At 40.6% G+C, this 22,322-nt stretch overlaps 1 protein-coding gene across 4 annotated transcripts in view; it reads left to right on the top strand.

Annotated features, from left to right (window-relative positions):
- Nucleotides 1–22,322, top strand: part of KIAA0930 (KIAA0930 ortholog) — an 80,179-nt gene that overhangs the window by 27,304 nt on the left and 30,553 nt on the right. For all 4 annotated transcript variants that reach the window (XR_012675526.1, XM_075161998.1, XM_075161990.1 and 1 more), the window contains exon 2: nt 14,166–14,314. Coding sequence is in view for 3 of the 4 variants with exons in the window: in XM_075161998.1 (XP_075018099.1) it covers nt 14,166–14,314 (149 nt within the window). In the remaining variant the exon portion in view is untranslated. The remainder of the gene's footprint in view (nt 1–14,165; nt 14,315–22,322) is intronic.

The raw sequence follows: 22,322 nt of genomic DNA, 5'->3' as shown, positions 1-22,322 counted from the left end.
CCCAGACTCAAGTGGAGTAAGGGGGGCTGATTTCTTTCTCACTTTTGTTAGGAGAGAGGGGACAACTTCTTCCTATTCTAATTCTCTCCAGATAATTTGATTGCTATCAAGCCACAAACTTGGTAAGAGGTCACCCACGCTGTGGAATGACTTCCTGAATTTGTAACTACACAGCTTTATAGCACAGTGTGTAGGTATGGATTTCCTTGAAATCAATACTTCCTTGACTGCAGCCAGGTTACACACCCTTTTATGGATTTCTTGGCTCATCTACGGCTGTTTTCTGGATAAGCATTAAGCTAAAGATCTCAGTTTTTCTTGCTGGGATAATATTGAGTCTAATTATTTTATTAGCTTAGTGCCTTTAATTTGCTGTCTTTTCTATGAGCTCTAGAAGGCAGTTCTCCCCTGTGAGATTACTGGCTTGGACTTCTAGAGAACAAATACCTGGAATTAATGTGAAAAGACATGTAGTAGATGATCAGCAGACTCATGCTGAGAGGATTTGAGAGGCTGCCAGCCCCAGCTGTATCCACCCTGCTCTCTGCTGGAGATGATTGCCTCCATAGCAGAGGTTGCAGAATGGTCACTGGGTTGGTTCCTCAGGTGCTCACAGCCTGGCAGACTGAAAAAAAAGAAATCAATGTTAGTTCATGTTAATACTCTGAACTACAGCTGTTGAGGTGCAAATTCAACACCTGTTCTGCTGTCCCCACTCCAAGGGCAGTAATCTATGGTGGAAGAAGGAGCCATCAGCCACAGGTGACAACCTTTGAATTTTTTCTATAAGTGTATTTGGAGTCGCCTTGTGCGCATCCATGGTGGAAAGGTGATACTTTCATGTGTTCCCTCCTATCCCCCAGCTACTTGTGCTAGTGTTTGGGATTTGAACTTTAGTTCATCCCAGGAGAAAATCTGTGATGCAAAAAGTGCACTACGCTATTTCCAGTAAGTGCTGTGCTAGAGGAAGGCTGTGTTTTTTCTTCCGCTTGTATTCATTACATGTTTTGGTGAAGGGATCATCTAACTGTACAAAATTTTAACATATGGAAGTGTCTTCCTCGTGGCGATTTATTGTCCTGATACATCAGGTTTAGGAAAAACTTTTTCTTTATTCCAGGTATTAGAATTATCCACGTTAATATTTGGAGGAGAGATAATTTTGTACTTAGCTTGTGATTTATTTTTTTCTTTCTTCAGCTGGGAATCCTCTTTCACAATGATTTCTGCTATTTTCTTTTTTGTATTTTAATTTGACAGAAAATTTCTGACAAATGCTTTTAGTGCTTAAACAGGACAAAAATAGTGATGTGGCAATAATGTGAATGTTAATCATCTTGACAGCTTGACAACTGATACACTGTGAAGAAAGCTCATTTTTTTTCCTGCAGAAAGAAATGCATATGTCGGAGGTATCAAGTTGTCAGATTTCCTACACAAAAGAAAGCTGGATGGGGGAGCAGATATGAATTGAGGTTTTTAATTTGTGAAGCACAAGTGCTGGGTCTCAGTGGTAACACTTTTTTTCTCCCTCTTCCCACTTTAGCAAATCGGAAGCTGTTTGTCCCTACTCTGTCATACTCCCTTTTCTTTCTTCCAATTGCCCTACGTGCCCAAAACACCAGCCACTCACTTAGCTACATTTGCTTAGGTGTATTCTCTAACGGAATGAAGTTCTTGTTTCACCAGAAGCAAAGACTTGTTAGTAAAAACAGAAATATTTCATTTCTATTGTCTACTCCGCACATACCCTTCAGGGAAATGCCTGGCATTTCTAAGCTATATTGACAGGCTGTAGAATAATTGTTATGTATTTATGGCTTTTAATACTAAATTCTCCCTTCCTTAAGTTATTTTTCTTGCTTTGATCTTTCAGATGTTCTGAATCTTGGTGGTGTTTGGCTAAGAATAATTGACTTAAAGTCATTCAAATTCCACGTAGCCAGAAGTATTTGTGTCAAAATGGCATGCAAAGCCTGATAGTAGATTGCATGTTTTCCCCAAAACGTGCAGGAACATCCGTGGTTAGGTCCGTGGTCCCAGGTGATACAAATAGTAGAGGAAGCTGGATGTTGTTATGCACGGAGGGTAAATGGATGAGTTTTCACTTTGATGGTGCCATAAATCTGGGCTTTAAGGGGAGAAAACCAACAAAATGAGGTTAGAAGTTGTAAGATTAATTATGTAACCCTTCCTTTTTATTGTTTCTGTTGTACCCCTATCTTGCTTCTTTCACTGAGGGTAAGTTACACTGCCTGTAGGGCAACTTGCCAACAAAATAGATGTTGCTGTGCACTGTGTAGTCTACTTTGGCTCCTTGGTAAACAGGCTTGTGTTGAGGGCTCTCCTGTCAGTTCCCTGCTTGTTGATGATGTCATCACAGTTTGTATTTTATTCATACCCTGCTTCAAATGCGCCCAGGTAACATTCAAGCAGTGTTCAATAAATCTCAGTACGGTTTAGATATTGGAGCAGTTACATATACTAAGTTTGGAGAGGAAGTTTGGTTCTGGTTCAGTCTCATAGCTAGACAGCTAAAAAGAAAAAAGGAAGAAAAACAACCAGGAAGGATATCCTTTCTTATCCCTTGCAGCCTGAGTGTAAGGAATTTTAGATGTTCAGCCTGTGAAGAGCTGGCATGTAATTCTGGTATCACTGTTGCGCTGTGAATGGGAAAGAGTATTGACATGTCCCAGCAACCAGCGGCAGAGCCGGCAAGCATGCCAAGTTAACGGGTGCGTATGTGGGGATGCTGTGCAGTTACGGACATCTATGCAAGTGTCAAGCAGAAAGGGCTGGATAAGGTCTTGAAATAGTATCTTAAAGCTTACAGAATGAGACTAATGTAGAGGTGGGGTGCGTTTCAGTTTTGTCTTGTTGTTTTTAATCAGCGTAGCTTTCATTGCATGTATTATTGTACTAGTGGAGAATTCAGAGACCGTTAGAGAAATACAAAGCCTTGAAAAGGAAAAACAAAATTTAAAAAAACCTGTATGCATTTTTGCAACTTAAAGAAGAACTTTAAAGAAGCAAAGCCAACCGCAAGAGAAAGTATCCCTTACCCCATTTTTCTGAGAGGAAGCTGGGCAGCCTCCCAGGGTAGCCAAAATAGCCTGCAACAGAAGGCAAAGCAAAAGCAAAGCATCGGTGAGCAAAAGCATTGGTCCTGGCCGTGATGGCAGCCCTCCTTTGTGCCACCTATTGCTTTGAAGTGCTCTTGCTTATTTCCTTCTGCATGGTTGATTTTAACAGGAAAGTAAGATTTGAAGGTTAGCATCTGAAAGTAGATTGGTGGGGTCTTTTGTTAACATTGGAGAGCAAAATTATAATTGCTACCTTCAATTAGCTGTTTAAAACTAGCCTTTTTTTCTCCTGAAGAGTATGAATGTAAGGATTTTAAAGACATAATCCTATTCTGCCAGGATGCTTATATCTTACTGCCTGCTACCTGTGAGTGCTTTTTTTAAAGAAATACTTCTGTTTACTAAAAGAGCTATTTCATGCATGTCTTTTGCATTACGTTTTATAAAACATTCAAGACTTCTTAACTCTAGTTTGATCTTGTGATGTAGGAATTTACTGTTTAGTTGTCACTCCCAGTCTCTGTGTGCACTTGCAACAAATCACAGTCAATTTGAAATTCCTGATTTGTAACTAGAGGAGGTATATTAAAGGTGATACAGTCAAAAGGTTATTTTTTTGCTAAATTGGTAGTAGTTGTCTGTTATTATCTTGTGTTCTTGAGTGACATATAGTTTAAGTTCGTAGCTACTAGAATAGGGCTAGAATTTACACTAATTCTGGTAATGATGGCAGCTTGCAAAATCTGGCATCATTTGTGGTAGGCTTTGTCTTGGCTCAGTAGATCTGTTAGCATTTCCAGTAACCTTTCCCTTCTCATGATTTAGTCCTTCATTTTCATCCCAGATGCTTTTGTTTGCATTTAAAAAAAGAAAAAATCTGTTGATTTCTTTTTATGGAAAAAAGCTTAAAATAAATCATATTTAATGGAGAAATTCAGGGCTTTGGAAGGGAAAAAAATATTAAAGTCCAGATTCCATGCATGAATGTATTCAGGTTTTAAAGGATTCTGTGCATTTATCTACTGTCTCTTAGTTAGCTGTTTTGATATCCTGATTTTATTCTGTTTGTTGTGTATCTTCTCAGGGAAAAGGAGACATACAATGGGAATTTTGAAATAAAGCCAAGGGACAGAGTAGAGGGAAATGTGTATAATATTAATAACAATAATAATGTCACATAATAAAGGGGCATTTAGAAACCCAAGTCCTCTGACTTTCCATGAAACTTACACTTCAAGTGCTTACAGTTCTGTGGAAATGGGATCTGGCTTTCTAAGTTAGATATGTTTTTAAAATATTACCATTTCCCGTGATAAGTGCATTTTGTGCTCTTTGAGAAGCCTAGTATGTACTTGGGTTGTACTTGCTTGTGTCAATATGGAAATGGTTATCTGTAGCAAAATCACCTGGCGAATATTTTGGCTGTACTCTAAATGTTGTGTTTGTCCATGGTCGTTGCCCTGGAAATTGTACATTTGCCACCTGCTACTAGTAACCAGGAGCTAGTATTGCTAATCCATTCCTATGACAATACACATGTTTCCTGTAAGCTGCAAGAGGAATTTTATCTTCCTCTAGGAACGCTCTAGCTGGCTGTTTTGCAATGTGTTTTTTCTAGAAGTGGCAAAGTTAAAGTTTTGACATGAGCAGTATCACTTTTTCTGTTATTCCCCTCATCAAAATTAGTTCTGCATGTTACGAAATACTACAAAACCCCCCCAAAGCCCAAATCACAACAAAACAACACCCCCTCCCAAGAAAAAAACCCCCAAACTACACTGCTCTTTAATATAAAAATTAATTAATTGAGTCTGAAAACTTGCTGAGTTTCAGAGAGGAATTCCTATATTCATAAGATTTTTTCCCAAGTTATTGAGGTGAATTAGGGTAATTCCAAGGTTCTAGAAAGGACAAAAATCTTCATGTTTTAAGGTGCAGCACAAACTCCAGCTGCTAAGCGTTAGGGTGAGACTTGGGTATGCAGCAGGTTATCCCACACCTACCTGTTGTGAAATGATTCTCGCTTTTTGTGAGGCTCTTGGTCCCTGTTAGAAACGAGATGTGGTGCTCCATGGTCTGCCAGGCGTGAGCTGGAATGGCAGTTCTCATATTTTATCCTTCACGTGTTTCCTTAACAGTATTTCCCTATGATCTCTTCAGGTTCAAGATTTTCGGGGAGACCTGATTGCGGCCTATCAGTAAGGGGGGTTATAAGAAAGATGGTGGCAAACTTTTTAGCAGGACCTGTTGCGACAGGACAAGGGGGAATGGTTTTAAACTAAAAGAGGGTAGATTCAGACTACATTTCAGGAAGAAATTTTTTTACAATGAGGGTGGTGAAACACTGGAACAGCTGGTAGATGCCCCATCCCTGGAAACGTTCAAGGTCAGGTTGAACGGGGCTCTGAGCAATCTGATCTAGTTGAAGATGTCCCTGCCCATGGCAGGGGCGTTGGACTAGATGACCTTTAAAGGTCCCTTCCAACCCAAACTATTCTGTGATTCTGAGATACCTCTTTTTTTCCCTTCTTTTAGCTTCATTGGCAAATATTTTTGGTCTTCAGTAAACAAATGCTCCACATGGAGAGCTGGTGGTTTATGTTATTGTTTGTGTTAACAGATACTATTTTTATACTGCTGGCAAGAGGGCAAACACTTTTTAACGCTAGTATGAAAAAGTAGTATCTTTGGTTTCACTGAAAAGGAGTACATTATTACATGATATTTGTCTTGAAACATTTGAATTGCTTTAGAATTTTTTGTAATGTAAGAGAAGTTGGTCACTGTCATTTTCAAGTGATTTAATTGGACCTGTTGGTCCTTATCCATAAAGTAATCACTCTTCATCATGTAACTTCAATAATTATATCCTGTCTATGCTGTTAAATTCATCATTGTAATGTTTGACCTGAAAAACTCAAAAAGTACCACTTTGAAGTCTAATTTCAATAAGTGTTTCTTGCCAAAAAGTGTAGAACGTCTGCTGATTGTTGATGTGTATAATGTTAATTGTTCCTTTTTACAACTGGGCGTAATTAGTAGCGTTAGAGCACCGACAACTGATCCCTCAGCATGCAGAATTTCCTTCCCATCTTCCTGATACAGGTAAGAGCCAAGGCAATGGATGACCAGTAGTACTAAGTTTGCACCCTTACAAGCTTACTGGTTAAGTTCAGTGAATTCAGGATTTGGCCTTCAATTTATAGCTATTAAAAAGCAGGTTTCTTTAGGCCCTTTCCAGAAACATGATGATGGTGGAACTACTATCTTTTCCTAAAAACATAAGTTAGGAAAAGGAACAAAACTTTTTTTTTTTTTTTGTCTTATGGGGAGGATGTTGCTCTAAATTTTAGGCCAAAGTATGTGTCATTCTTGGGACAGATTATTTCTCTGGAAATTGTTATCCTTGTCTTTTCTTGCTGTTGGAATGCAAGGAAACACAGTCAATATTAGAAACATTTTCTGTGTATAATACACCTTGTACTATTTTCTGCAGACTTGTCACAAAAGAAGGAACTTTTAACCAAATGATAGATGGATGTAAATTTTGTTGTCTGATTCTCGTCTATCTCCATTCTATTGGATATTTTGATAAGGTACATTTTGTGGCATCAAAGTTATTCATGGATGATTCTTACTTGGGAAGAATATGCACTCCTAACAACCTTGGGAGATATTGGGAAAGTTTAATTTGCATGAATTATTTTCTCTCCTAGGCAGAAAGGAAGAGCTTGTTTATGATACCCAAAGTGATGCTGCAATATAAATGAACTATTTCATATTTTCGAGGGAGACAGGAAACCGGTTGTAGTTGATGTACATGGTATGTTGAAGGTGGTAGTAAATCGTGGCGACAAAGATAAACTGTCTGTGAAGTGTCTGCTGTTAGATGTTTGGAAATTGTGCTGTATTGAAACCAAAGCCTTCTGTCTTAACGTTTATGGCACAAATCTATCCCATCCAATCAAGTGGCTAGGTAGGGGTATGGTTATGGTGCAGGGAGTCTATACCTCCTAAAAGCCATGTCTGCGACAGATGTCCCGTGACGCATCAGCCTTGACCCTGATTGTATAGCCTCTGTGGATACAGAATCTAGGCAAAGCCTGTATCTAATTATATGAATGAAAATGCATTGTGTTAGGGTTAGGGGACAGACTGAGGAAGGAGCATGGGGCAGTGGAGAGCCATCACTAGTGAATGTCAAATATACTTGAAGGTTATACTTGGGTCCTCAGAATCAAAAGTTTTTACATTGTGGCATTTTCCTTCTTTTTTTCCGAAGCGATATAATTCCATCACTTTGCAAGTAAAGGATAGGTATGTGATGTGATTGACAGTTGCTTTACAAGTATGGACCATGAAGTTGTATTGCTACAACTGTGGCTTGACTTTATAGAGTTTCAAAGTTAAAACTCTGTGGTATAGGAGGGAAACTATTACTGGGTGAGGTAAACTGTGATCTTTAGAACAGAATTACATTTTATCCACTATTGTTTAGTTCGGCATGAGGCTTAAGCACAATTTCTGTTTAGTCAGCTCTGATTCATTTCTGCGTTTTAGGAAATGGAAGTTACCGGTTGAAAATGAGCTCAGTTTCTCTGAATCTCAAGTGTTTGGACCTATTATTTCACGGAATTGTTCACGGGCCTTCATGGAAGACTTTATAGTCTATTCCTGAATGTAGAAATGTGTTTATCTTTCCTTCTCCACACAGAGGACTGCATTTGTCTTTGATCCAAGCAGCCGCTTCTGGCTCATGTTATTTTGGGCCTTTGAGTCAATTATCTGGTGTGAACAGGCTTTAAATTTAAGGTGCGTACTAAAACTGCATATTGATGCTGGGGTTCGTAATGATGTCTACCATTTAGTTGTGCTTATAGAAGGTGATAAATATGAGAGAGGTGATATCATCTATTGGCAAATGAGTAAATATGGCACAGCAGCTGTAAGAGTAATTGGCCTAATGTTTTTCTCAGCCTTTTAATGTTGATGACTCAATGCTTGAAGCTCAAATTTTGTCAACTCCTTTATAGATATGCTATGAAGCCAAGGTTTAAATCAGTTATATTGCTGTAAAAAAGTCCAATATATGTTTGCAAGTTTGAAAGCATGACAGAAGATACATTGTTAAAATGCTCACAGAAAGAAAGGAAAGAGCAGCAACATTTCTATTTGGTTTAGACTGTTCTTCATTCAACTTCAAATGAGCTTCCATCCATCCTCTTTCTAAGTTGCTGTCTGTTAGTAAAGAAGTGTGTGCTGTATTTCGTATAAAATAATTCTCTCATCTTTAATTATATTCGTTTACCCTCTTCATATTATGTTAATGGATGCGTGCATGCAGCGTATGATGGGGTAGGGAAGCAGTTACCTCCATTTTAGGGTGAGGAGAAGAGGAGGGTTGTGTCTGTGGCAGAGTAGGACATTTAATCTGTGGCATCTGTCTTGTCCCTGTCACTGCTGTTACCATGATGGCTTCCTTTTCTAGCTAGAGTTCTGCCAGGAAAACTTATGTTGAAAGTATATGTTGTCTTTTCTGACAGATTTAGGACTTGCGTGCTTGCAAAAGCACACTTCTCGTTGTGCTATGTCATTACAGCTGGCATCAGTGGAGGTGCTCCTCTCCCAGTATATATGAGAGAGGAACGTGCTGCAAGGATGTGCTCTGAGGGCTTCTCATTTGTTAATGCATTCCCTCGGTGTTGCCTGCTCTCAAATTGTGGGTTGCTAGTGAACTTCTGAAAGTTTGGTGAAGTCCTGTGTTTGTATAAGGTCAAACTGAAGGGATTAAATGGTGTCCTTTTATGTAGGCATGGGAAGAAGACTGACCTTCAGATTCCTAATGATCTGGCTAGCTGGCAACTATCACTGGACAGGGAACGTCCATTCTGGTTTTATGCAGTCATAATTATAACTTTTCAATATCAAAGGTAGCTTTAATCTGTGTGAAGCACTTTTGATGTTGTCCTTGCAGAATACTTGGCTAAACTCAAAACAAAAATTAAATATAGCATGAATCGCTCAGAACTGCAGTTTGCTTTCCATGCTGGGCCTGTAAAGATCTTCATAAGCATTTAGATAACCCCCAAACATCTAAGGATGCTCATTTTACAGATGATAGCACTGTGGCAGAATTGGATGAAATGAGTTTTATGATGTTTCACAGTTAAGAGAAACTCATAGCAGGCTAGAGGAATAAAAGCCTAGGAAGAAACCCTGTCTGGCTGAAATTATTGTTCCTCTAAGCTCTGAGTGGTACATGCTGAAAAAATTATTATCCACCAAATGAGAAATCTTTTCTTCTATTCCTTTGAAGCAAAATAATATGCTGACACTTCTCTTTATCCACTGATTTTTTGGAAAGCATTAATTAAAAAAAAAAAAAAATCACAACTCCTTATGTGGATCTGGAGTCAATTCCCCGAAATGAATGCTCAATATAAAAATCTAATAGTTAAAAAGACAGACATTTTTTACATAGCAGCTGGCATAAATCTTGCTTCTAATGAGGATAAAATCCATGTAAATGAATCATTATAGTAAATTGTTGTAATTAGGATTTATTCATGACAAAGGTCTCATAATTATATAATCAACTTTTAGTATATTAAGATTTATAGTCTGAACTCTTAATTCCATTTTATTCATATAGAAGCAGAATTTGCTAGGGGAGGAGTGTTTTCAGGAAGCTATCTTGCCACATGCTTTCAACTACAGATGGAATTTGATTCCTTCGCAAATATCATCTAATTCTGGTGTTGCAGAAGGCTCAAATTCTCCTCTGGCAAAAATAAAACTGTTAGCATTTTAAAAGGTCTCCCTACATACTGAAGTCAAAGCTTCAAGGGCTTTTAAGTGCCAGGTGTTTTATTAAGGGCCTTCCAACTTAACGGTAGTGTATATATGTGCATGCACATCTTCTGAGCGTTGTGCAAACGGTGATGGACCAACGTGATGGAACGCTGCTGCCAACTCATGGTTGTCCGAGCTATGAAAAATTGGCTTCTGTTTTTGATCTCAGTCCTTGCCAGGTGGATGGAAACAGTATCGAGTTCAACAGCAGAGGGTTAAGGTCATCAGCAGCCCAAATGCGAAGAGTCTGTCCACTTCTTTGGTGGGTGGCACGTAATGGGGACAGAACTCTTCTCTGAGCCCTACCATCTTGAGTGCAGCTGAGGCCCCTCAACAGGGTGCTGTGGCAAAGTCTGAGAAATTAAGGCTTTGTGCTTTGTTCTGTCTATTGAAAAGAATAACTTGGTCTGCTGGGCAGTTAGCCTGACAGTTTCAAAACCATTACCCAAAACAATTTTAAAAGCAGTTTCCAAGTTTCTTCTCGGCAAAGCTGGAAGGCTTCCAGTGAGATGCTATAAATCACCAAAATAACTGTAAGGGTACGCCATGCTTTTGGGGATCTAATAGTTGAAGGCAAGCTTGAGTGGACATATTGGATCTGACAGTTTCTGGCTTGAAATTGGAATAGATTTTTTCCCCCTCTGAAGTTTTAAGAAGTCTGGATTACACTTACAAATTTTCTTGTCTCCTTTCCAAGTTAATGCTGTTTAACAGTAGATTTTAAAGGCTAGTTCTTCTTGTGTGCTGTTCCCCATCCTTCCTGCTTCTACTAAAATTTAATAAAAGCCACTGTGTTGCAGTCATTTGGCTCTTTTTGGCTTCAAGAAAAGTCCTTTAGCCACTGCAGTCAGAACAGTTAGAACATCCTCAGGCTGGTTTTAATTACAGCAATGTCTGCAAGTATCCCTGAAGCTTGCAGGACGATTTTACATCTCATCTGTTGCAGGTTGGGTTTTGAATTGACAGCCATCCAACGTTGCTATAAGGGTTTTCAGTTCCCCCCCCTCCCCCCCGCATTATGCTGCAGTGCTGAAGTAGCTTCACTGCTGCAGCGCTTCTGTCCCCTGGTTTTCTGTTTAGACTAATGTTAAATACATTGAATCAGTTTGTCCTGCGTTTCCGCAGCAAGGGTAAAAACACACACAAAGTCCTGGTACCTTACCCTGTTCTGCTGTTCTCCTGCAGGTATTAATGCTCTGTTATAACCACCCATAGATAGTTCAGAAGAGCATATTAACTCCTGTGCTTTATTGCGTAAAACATATCTGATGGTGTACGCAGCTCATAGGACAGCTTCTCAGATTTTTGCAGGTACTGCCAGAAGTGGTTTAACCCTTGTTTTTAATGCTGGCTTTAGATAACTTGATGATTTTTGCTTTATAAGGGAAAAATATTTCCCACCAATAGAAGAACATTCTTATATAGATTTGGGAGTGGGATGGCTAGGGTTATTTTGTTTACTCGTTTATGAAGCAAAACCAAAGTGCTGTACTTCTGAACACTATAACTTTTTCAGAGATGATTCTTACAGAATGTAGATTCTTTTTTTCACTTTCCTTTGATTTTCCTAGAACTCTAGATGAACTTAGGGCAATCATCTTTACTGCTTTCTTCCCCCCTCCCCATTTAATTAAGACTGGGAATTCGGGTACTCAAAAACCATGAGATTTAATAAGTTGCTTTGAGACCATTAATGAATCATGATGAGTGCATGCCCTGTTTTCTACTCTTTGATAAGTATGGAGGCAGGACTGGGTCATGGTGTCCTTGGCTGTCACTGGTACCACATGAACCTTTTTAACCAAGTTGAGCTTTATCTTTACAGCTGTAGGGATTTTTGCCTTCACTATTCTAACCGAGGGGGCTGCTCCTGAGCTTCATGGCTTGAATGCTTAGGAATCGGCTTCAAATTTCCAGCCTACATATGTGTTGGTGGGTAGTTTAGAGCCATTTAGAGCCAGCGGTATATCCTTAAACCTGAATAGTTCTTTTTCTCTTCTCAGTGTTTATCTGTGAATATACCACTGATGATAATCGTGTCCTTTCTCAGCCTGGTTTTGGGAGTCTGAATGCTTTTGAATCCACTCTTATGTGGCAGGCTCTCAGATATAGCTGTTTGCCATACAGTCCTGTTCACCTTTGCCCAGGGGAGGGGTTCAGATGGTGCAGATGCCCAGCATCCCATATCTGATCTTTCCAGTGCTTGATTCCCTTTCTCTGCTGGAAAAACTGGATAGTACTTAAGTGCATTGCAGATTTTAATCACAATTGCAGATTATGTTCTATGCCGCCTTAGAAATGACTTTACTGCAGCCATGCAAATAAAGCAATTGCAGCGTGGCCTGGAATCAGCCTGCACTGGGTACTGACTACCTTGGCCTTTTTCTGTTATCTCTCAGCCTTTTCATTAGTGGTTTTTTTTAATAAAATCAACTATATACATATTTTCACGTACCACCCTATTTGATATTGATTAACGTATTCTGTGCACGGTCCATCAGTGGAATTTCATTTTATTTTCAATATTACTTTTGGATTTAGTTGGAGAGACCTAAGATTTTGATTTCAATCACCCATTTGTTTGCTAAAAATTTGAAAGTCTAATCTCCTGCCCACCGCAGTAATTAAAGATTGGAAAAAAGATTTGTCTTGCAAATATTGCACACACAATGAAGGAGGAAAATGTGCTGAGTTACACTTGTGGATTAAAAGATTGATTGATTGCTTTATGAAGCCCCGAAGTTAGCCACCAGTGTCTAAGAAAAATAGTGTTCATTGTTATGGTATGTGTCAGCTTTCTTTGCAATTGACTGGGAAATCTTCTAAAGCTTAATCCAGGTATCGCTGTAAATAAATGTTACTTCTGTCTCACGCAAGATTCTTCTCTCTGCAAAACTATTTCATACGTGCAGTGTACCGCTGGGAGGGAAACACACCGACCTGAATGGTAGCCGAGGGCTGGGAAGCAACGTGTGTACCAATCTGGCAGCCAATGTATAGTTTTTAGGGAAATAAGTCACTGTAAAGGATAGATGTTCTGGAGGATGGGTTGTCAGCTGCACATGTGTACATACACACACCCCCCCTCCTGTCTCGCTGTCTTGTACATAACAGTACCGTCCATCATCCATTTCAGGTTTTTGCTGTTTCTCAGCAATATAATTTTTTTTAGTGTTCTCTCTTCACAGGTTTTAAAACAGCTAGACTGTGGCTAATAGCCAGAGTTATCCCTCAGTAGGTCTTCGGGGAGGGGATGCAATTACTCCATCTAGGAGCCTCCAGCAGGACTGAGCAGCAGTGGAGAAATTGAGCTCCCTTGTCACCAGGCACAGTAGTGACTTCTCTCCTTGTCTGTATAAATTTTGGTCTTTAACAGTGTGCAAGCATTACAGCACAGAAGAGGTGCAGCACCTTTTGCAGTTTTATTATAGCTAAGTGCTTTGAAGAGTTTCACAAAATGTGATGTCACCTCCACTGTGACTCCTTTTCCTGGTGAGAGGCCAACTGTCACGCTGTTGCTGATGTAATTTGTCTGTCTCCTTGAACAAGACTTTATTGCATCTTCCTCTTCTCATTTTTCCCCTTCTCCCCCTACTTTTTCTTGTTTAATTGGGATTCAGGACTTCAAAACTCTTCGTTTCCTTGAGGAAGAGCTGGGTTTTGTTCCTTGTCAGAGAGAGGGTGAATTACAGTCGCCCCTGCACGGGTACATTCTTGTTCCCATGTATCGATTTAAGGAAGGTGTCAGCTGCTCATTCCTGAAGCATTGGCTATACTCCCTGAGAGCATATAATAAACCTGCTGGCAGCTGATGGCTTCACGTCGTTAACTGGAGCATATATTGGCACTACCTGCCTTTGAAATTACTCCTTGAGTGCTGCTTTGATGTATTCTCGCTTGGTGCGCTGGTCCTGTCCTTCTCCATGGCATAGGCATAGCCATGGTATACTCATGGGCCCTGATCTGTGTTTGTTGTGCACAGGGGCAGGTTGGTTGCCAGAAGGTGGTTTTGGTTGACGATGGCCAAAGACGGGCTGTGGGTTCATGCCGAATGGCGACTATGCTCTACACTGTAGAAAAACTTACTCTGAGCTGTGCAAGAGTATTTCTGCTACAGCTGGGCCCGACTGCACCATGTGTAGCAAAGACTTCGGGTGTCACGTTAAGTACAATCAGATGTGACATGCTAATTCCACAACTGTTACTTCTCCTTTCTTTTATGCCTCTTAGGGTGTTTCAAAGATGACCGTATTGTGTTCTGGACTTGGATGTTTTCAACATATTTTATGGAGAAATGGGCCCCCCGGCAAGACGATATGCTCTTCTATGTCCGTCGAAAACTGTCCTATGTCAGTGGTGATAGTACAGAGGGGAAAAAGGTGAGTAATGATATATTTTAACCTGGGAAATTTAAGGTGACATGGAATTTGGTGTTCTGGAGTACCTGACACATCTAAAGAACTACAAACCAAAGATAAGGAATCTCTAGCTCTGCTCACCACAAGAAGTTATGCAAAACTAGCCCATAGAGAAATTCTGTGTTAACACTGTGAACATCAGCAGCAGTGTAAGTGAGCTTCACTATCACAGACTTGAGGAGATCAGAGAGTTTGCATGCTTTTTGGGGAAGCCTGCATTTAGGGGGAAAGAGAGGACATCCATGCTGATTTTTGTTTTGCTTTTCAATGATGATACTTTAAAAATTGAAAGTTTAAATCTGTAGAAAGGGAGGAAAAAAGGAGGAGGAAGATGGTCACTCCATTGATTCTAGAAGAGCCCTTCCTGAGATACCAGAGTATCAGGAATGAACACCTATTGGGTACTTAGTAGCAGAATACATGCAGCCTCCTGGAGCTGGGATACAATAGTGACAAACAGTGAAGAAACAACTGTATTCTCATAATCTACATTTAAGACAATATGTCCTCCTATAGAAGTACTGTTTCTTGAAAACACATAATCTGGTAGCCTAGTGCTGCTGCACAGGTATTTTCCCATTAGAGAGTTGAGAAACGTCTCAGCATTTCATGGCAAGTTTCATCTTCGGTGGGGGAAATAGAAGCACGAGAAATGATGGTTTTATTGGGAATTAAGGAGGTGGCTGGAGAGGATCAAAAGCAGGAAGATAAATGGAGGAAGAAAAGACTGGGATTAACTTCCTGACATATGTAAATAATTTACACTGTTGTTGAATCACAGATATATGCGCATGGTGTATGTGAGAGTGTTTTTAACCAGGTATACCAGCGTTCCCTGAGTTTAAATGTGGTGACATAAAGAACCACAGTTGTCAACTCTCTTGAAAAAAGGATCCCAGAAGATTTTCTCACGTTTTTGTTGGAGATACAGGAAATGGGCAAAATTATCTTCTCTCTTCCCCCACTGCTCCAAGTTCCATCATGACAACCACTAAGGAGAAGATGGCAAAATACTGTTCTTCCTCTCTGATTGGTGGTTTAGTAGTCTTCGGCCAGCGTACTTGGAGCTTTAAGACTTCTGGAGGAAACTTTCATCCTAATCATTGTTTAAATGACTATAAATGCATTCCTGTTTCACATCAAACAATATTGTGGCTTTGTTCAGCCTAATAAAAGCATGGGTTGTTTAATCTCTTGTCCTTCCCAACAAGGAAGGTGAACCTCAGAGGAAGCCTGGTCACTTAAATTCATTCACAGACCCCCCAGTCAATCTCTGTTTAACTTATTAATCAGTTTAAAGTGTTTGAACCTCTCATAGAGAGGAGACAGTGAAATAAACCTTTGCATTTGCTCTCAGAGCTTTATTTAAGCCTCCTAAAAGCATCATAAATAATTTTTATTTGTAAGAGGGTTTCGTAAGTGGTAGTTATTACAAAATCAGCATTAGTGAATTGCTTGCCGTAACAACTAAGATGGGGAGTGTGCCTTCTAGCACACACAGTATTTTACAGCTCCCCCTTGACTGTTTGCATTTTGCTCAGCCTCTGAGAAATGAACCTTTCCTGTGACTTTGAAGTACTTCAGATGGTTTGTGAAATTTCATAGTTTGGTGATTCTTTGGTATCTGTGCAGCTCTCCTCCTGTTTGATTTTAGCTGACTGCTTTGCAGTTCCATCTCCTCTTGTATCTAATTTTTGAGCCTGTCCTGTGCAGTGAGACACCAAACAACTACCCTTACTCTCTGAATTATGACTAGACAGGTGTTTAGTTTACTTTGTAGTTTTGGCCATCCTTTCTTGAAAGATGGTGTCAAAATACCAAAGTCGTGTCATTAAAAGGGGAAGAAGCTAGAGACTGATATTTATAGAAGCCAAATCTGACTTCAGGCATCCCTGCCACCTACCAAACTGTGTGCTCTCATTTACATCCCCAGAGGTAGACTGAAAAGGTGGATGAAGGGGAGAGGTTCAGAGTTGTTTAGGACCATGAAGGGTTAGAACTGGAGCTGCACTGTTGGCTCCTGCCTAGTGCCCCGGCTGTGCCACACGGTCCGGTGATGATTTCTCCATGGGCCACGCAGAAGTTGACTATTAGGTTAACCGTAGAAGTGGGTCTCTTTGTAGCTTGGGTATACAGTGAAGCAAGTTCATTGTAGTTCTTCCAAGGACACTATGTATGTGCTCTGCATTTGCTTGGCAATTGTAGGTTTTGACTGAAGAACGCTGGCAGAGGCACATGAGGTGACTTGTTGTCCTATGACATCTCAGAGCATTAGTTTATATTCATGAAAAGAAGCTCTGCACAGCTTTGAGCACAGTAATCTTCTGTAGGACTGATGACAACGACAACAAAAACAGATTGAGTGGGGAGGGGCTGTTTGTCTGAATGCTGACAATGGTGATGTTTGTTTTCTGAGATGACGAGCTCACGTGGCATGTTTGCATCATTTGCATGCCATGGTGTGGTGATTCATGTCAGCGAGAAACAAGTGTCAATTTATCAAACGGTTTTCAGGCTTTGATGGCTGTCCTGTGTGATTAAAAGTCGTTCCTGCTTGTTTTTTTTTTTTCTGTGCTTACTAGAGCTGAAAAGTGTCAGCAATAACATTTGATTTTAAGTTGAAGTGTAATAGAGGATAAGCAGAAAAAACCTGATAGGATCAAGATTAGAGGTTCTGTTCAATTTTAAGGCTGAATGAGAAGGGCTTTGGATGCAGCTTAGTCACAACAGCTTGAAGTAATAAATCTCTCAATTTAGTGTATCAGTAGGTGATGATGGTAAACTTCTCTACCATCATAAATTTTATTTTAAAAGGCCTGTTAAATGATCAACTTCGTAGACCCTGTGGTCTAGGCGACTTTCCGTTTGCTTCTCTTTTCCACCCCACCAATTTCTAAACTGCACATGTATGGGTGAAACGGCAATTAAGATCTTAATGTGGTCTATGCGAGGGCAGAACTGCCATATCGACTTCTGGGCTATATCCATTATACCGGCTCTTGGATCCCAGAGAAGTGCTTTCAACTCCCTGTTTCCTTGGCATGTCACAATAACACTCTTGCAGTTCTTCTTGCCAAGTTTTGAAGATACTTCTTCTCTCAGTGTCTTTAAGCAAAACCACAGACCCCATCTGTCAGGATCTGTGCAGGCAGGGCACTGTGGAGCATAGCTCTTTTCAAGGTTAAGGGATTTAGTAGGCTTTTTTAAGGTGGAAGCCCTTTGACTTTTCGCTCTTTATGCACCGTTAAGTCAAGACTCAAAAAACGCCTTTGCTGCTGCCTCACACACCAGCTGATGTGACCTACTGGAAAATGTAAGCCCTGACCCTCACTTACAAAGGGTCCTGTACATTGCCAAAACCTATAGCTTTAAAGGGTTAAAGTGGTTGGACTTGGGATTCTGATTTTAAAATGGTGTTAAATCAAGATTTAGTATCTCTGACTCTTTCCAGTGCAAAAGGCTTATGCTTTATTACAGCTGCAAGCTTCTGATCTTTCCGTAGAGAGAAGTTTTACTTTCTCATGGGACTACCCAAAATGCTAGTATGGTGTTAACAGAGACAACTGCTGAGTAGGGAAACTAAGGTAAAACTTCAGTGGTAGACCAGCAGAGCTAGGTTGTATTAACCCCTTCAGCCTTGCATCATGCTTTGTCACCTGAAAAGGGTGCTGTATTTATAGGGCAGAGCAATAAAAAAAAGATAAATTTAAGATGCTGTTGGTATATGTTCTGAGCTTGCCTGGATTTTGGAGTAGGTCCTATTTTCTTCAGCGTCCTATAAATGTGGAGGAGTAGCATTGCTGCCAAATACATGGGGTAGTCATTCAGGCTGTTAAGTCTTCAAAAAGCTTAAGGTACTGATGTTGTGGCTGCAGCTTCAGAAACAGAACTGAACAGGAGCCATGATTTACACGTTTATGTGCATCTGGACCTGTGACACAACAAATACTGGCTGTGGTGGGAGACCAGTTCGTTTCCAAAGCTAAACAACTTTAGGCACATGACTCCCACTGAAAATCACAGGATTTTTATAGCTGAATCTCTAATTCGCTGTCACCATCTGTCTGGCTGGAAGATTTGACAACCTGAACTCAGCATCTAGCAGAAAATCTTATGTTGCTGTCTCTGTTGTACCTTTCAGAGCAGTGCTGTGTTTTTTTTTCTGAACACTGTAAGCAAACAGGATGTCTGCAGAAGAGCTGTTTGCTATACTTCATTGCAGTTCCACATCACCATCTGAATGCAACAGAGAAACAAATGGCCAAAAAAGGCATCTTTTGCCAAATAAATTCCTTGTACGTGGATCGTATGTGGGAACAAAGAATGATTGCAACATGGGCAAGTCAGTACAGAGTCAGCTGTTCTGCCTCAACTCTTCCATTGTGCTAAGTTCATGGAGGTGTTGCAGTGAGTAGGAACAAGTGGCTCCTGCAGAAGAGGAGAGCATCAACACATTGCTCTCATTTTGAAACATGAAAAAAGAACACTGGCATTATCAGATTGATATTATGATTTTCTGTAAGGAGCTCAACATCTTAAATGCAAAGATTTGGCTTTTCTTTTACAATTATACTTCTCAGAAATTCCTGTGTCGTGGTTTAACCCCAGCCAGCAAATAAACCCCACGCAGCCGTTCGCTCACCCCCCCTCCGGTGGGATGGGGGAGAGAATCGGGAGGGCACAAGTAGGAAAACTCCTGGGTTGGGATAAAAACAGTTTAAGAATTGAAATAAAACGAAGTAGAACAGTAATAATAACAATGAGAACAACAACAATAACAGAATATACAAAGCAGGCGATGCACAATGCAACTGCTCGCCGACTGCGTGTCACGAATGGGGCGAGCCCTCCCACACCCCTGGTTTTTATACTGAGCATGATGTCACATGGTATAGAATACCCCATTGGCCAGCTGGGTCAGCCACCCCAGCTGTGCCCGCCCCCCCCCCCCATCCCGTCCCAGCTTGCCCTGCATGTGGCAGGGCATGGAAGCCGAAAATCTCCCCGGTGCAAGCACCACCCAGCAACAACCAAAGCATCAATGGGCCATCAACGCTCCTCTCATACCAAACCCAAAACACAGCACACCCCCCAAGCTACTGGGAAGAAAGTTAACTCTGTCCCAGCCGGAACCAGGACACTATGCTTTCTCATGCTATTTTGCTGATGTTTGGTTGTCTAAATACACGAACATAAAAGAGGTGCTACTTGATAGCCTCTGCTCATGGTGCAACTTCTGCAAGACCATCTCCATTTCCTATGTGTGCTTTGACAGACTGCTTGGCAAAAGCAAAGAGAAGAATGCTGCCACAGATGTGACAAGAACATCTCTTTCCCACACAGAACTGCATCTGGCCTTCTGTGACCTGGAATATGCTTGTGACATACCTGGCAGGCTAATGAGCATTCGGGGTGGAGATGCTTTCATATTCTGTCCTATTTCCAGAGTAAATTTGTGTCTGAGGCAAAGTGAGCATGCAGCTGAAATATCCTTGCGGTGTCACAGGCAGTAAACTCCCGACTCAGAAGGGGGCTGTGGGCTGCGGGGGCATTTTTAACGAATTGCTTTTTATTGCTTCCAGTCTCTGACGAACTCTTCTTAAGCAGTCAAATAGGGTGACAAGACAGCCAGGATCAGAAGTGAATTAATACAAATTGCACTGAAACATGGCAGCCCTAAGTCATGTGGCTGCTCTATTCTCTGCAGCAGAGAGAAATTTCATTGGGAAGAAAAGAAGCCCAGACCCAGTTCCCCCATCTGACAGAATTCCAATGAATAATTCAGTATCGCAAATGCAGCATATCTGAGTCACCGCGGGGTTGAGGGGCAGAAGAGCACTGCTAGGCTGGGCTTCGCACCCTGGAAAATAGAAGTGTCTGCTTGGAGCTCCCCGAAAGCCTCATCAGGCTACTAGTTCAGCAGAGCACTTCATGTGTTTGATCCACAGGTTACACAGTGTCAGCTTGCTTATTAGAGGTATGAAAATGCCTGTTTTCAGTGTTGAAATTAATATGCAATTGAATTGAAGCTCTGGAATACCGTAATCAAGTCTCTAATAACACTAGTAATTAGAACTTAAATGTCTAGTCTGTCCACAAGTTGTTTTTTCCCCCCCTTGTTTTCTGGTCAGTAATCCAGTTTATGCGTTTCCACATCCAACAGAGATAGTTTGAAATATGATGATTTATTAACATTCTGTAATCTTATTTCTCCCATGTCTTTGTCAGCTGCCTTCATTACTGATGTAGCGTGCCTTCTCTTGTTTTGCTGACTGTATTCTGCAGGAGGCACACTACGTGTTGCTTCAGGCACTTGTGATTTCTAGAGAGGACTTCAGAAAGGCTGGGAAATAATATTACAGGAATCAGGTAACAGTGAGCAACCTGTTACATCTGAAAATATTGGTTACTCTGTGGTCTGGGGCTACATTTGATAATGCTTAAACAGTCACACGTGTATCTATCCTTTCAATTTTTGAAAGCTGATTTAGCAGATTTATGGAGTGTTTGAATTGGGGAATGAAAGTTCATGCAATTGATAGAGTACAAGTGTCAGGCAGCAGCTAGGAATACTTTCTCAGTATCTCAAATACAGTGATTTCTTGCCTTGCTCATACTGATCAGCACGTTTTAACTCCCAGCCTTGTCTTGCTTAGCCACAGTTACAGTGGTGTTCTTGGTGCCAGAGCACCTATGCTGGGGGAAAACAGCTTCCACACCCTGTGTGGTTTATAATTTGCTTGTTGTTGCTTTCCCCTCATTTGTTTGATGAGCATCATCAAGCATTCAGACTGTTCCTATAATTTGAACAACTTGCATTTTTCTGATTTTTAATCTTTTATACCTCTTCTGCTATTGCTAGAATTGCAAAGACAGAGCTAGACTTTTTGGTTTCTTTTCACATAAGTAATTTCAGTTATGGTTGGTTGAAGTCAACGTTTAACTCTGGGTCCCATTAACTTTTCTCAGTCTTACAATTTGCTCGTTCTTCTTATCGCTTCAGATTCTGCTTCTTCGTGTACAATATACAGATACTGGAAACAGCTAGATGTGTAGGCTTGTTAAATCTTTGTTTTCTGTGATTGTGACTGGCCGATCCAGAAGGAATGTCTTGTGCTCATTGAAAAGAAAAAAACAGGAAGAAAAAATTTGGTAGGAATTCCTTGTGATTAAGAATTAATTTTGTAAGAGCTATAATTAATTTTAAGGTGACTTCTTTAATATTGAGATATAAACTTACATAATAATGAAGAAAGAAAATGAGAATTCAGTGACAAAACACAATCTCAAGGCAGTGCAGGATCTAAAAAAAACCCCAGTGTTTAGTGTGTGCCCTCAAATGAGGGGGGCAAACAGTATTTTTTGCTACAGATTGATGAAGCGCAAAAGTTACAGGAGGGTGTTCTCTGTCTTTGAAGAGGGAGGAAGCTGCTGTTTCTAGCTGCCAACTGATGCTATAGATTGCCCTGCGTGCCTTTTACTCTTGTCTCATTAGAGATAAATGGGGTCTGACTTCTTAAAGTTTACTGTTCAGTTCAGACCTAGTCATAGACCAAAGTCTGTTCTTCCCCCAAAAGCACAGTTGGGTGGAAGGAGAGGATGCCAACGGATCGAAGTTGGGGGATGTTTGCAGTGATGCCTCATCTTTTCTGAAAGGGTTGGCATGATGAGCAGCGTAATTAACCTTGAATTTCAGGGGCTGGACTTTACAAATCAGAGCACTTCTCACTCTAAGGTAAACTAAAGTGTTGACTTTAGGGCAGTCTTATGTCATTAAGCCGTCATCTGCAACCAGATTAATAAAAAACAGGAGAAAGATTAGCTTGTAAGGAATTACAGCAGCACTGAAACCCACGGGAGTAGTGGGAATAGTTTGCAGAACTGTATATCAAGAGGAAAAGAAATGGGATGGAATAAAGGCTATGCTGTTTTCAAGCTTAGACTGCAACTGCGCTTGTTCAGTGAACAG

This window comes from Calonectris borealis, chromosome 1 (genome assembly GCF_964195595.1).
Source record: "Calonectris borealis chromosome 1, bCalBor7.hap1.2, whole genome shotgun sequence".
In the NCBI taxonomy this organism is placed as follows: Eukaryota; Metazoa; Chordata; class Aves; order Procellariiformes; family Procellariidae; genus Calonectris; species Calonectris borealis.
This window is presented reverse-complemented; position numbering and strand designations above follow the sequence as displayed.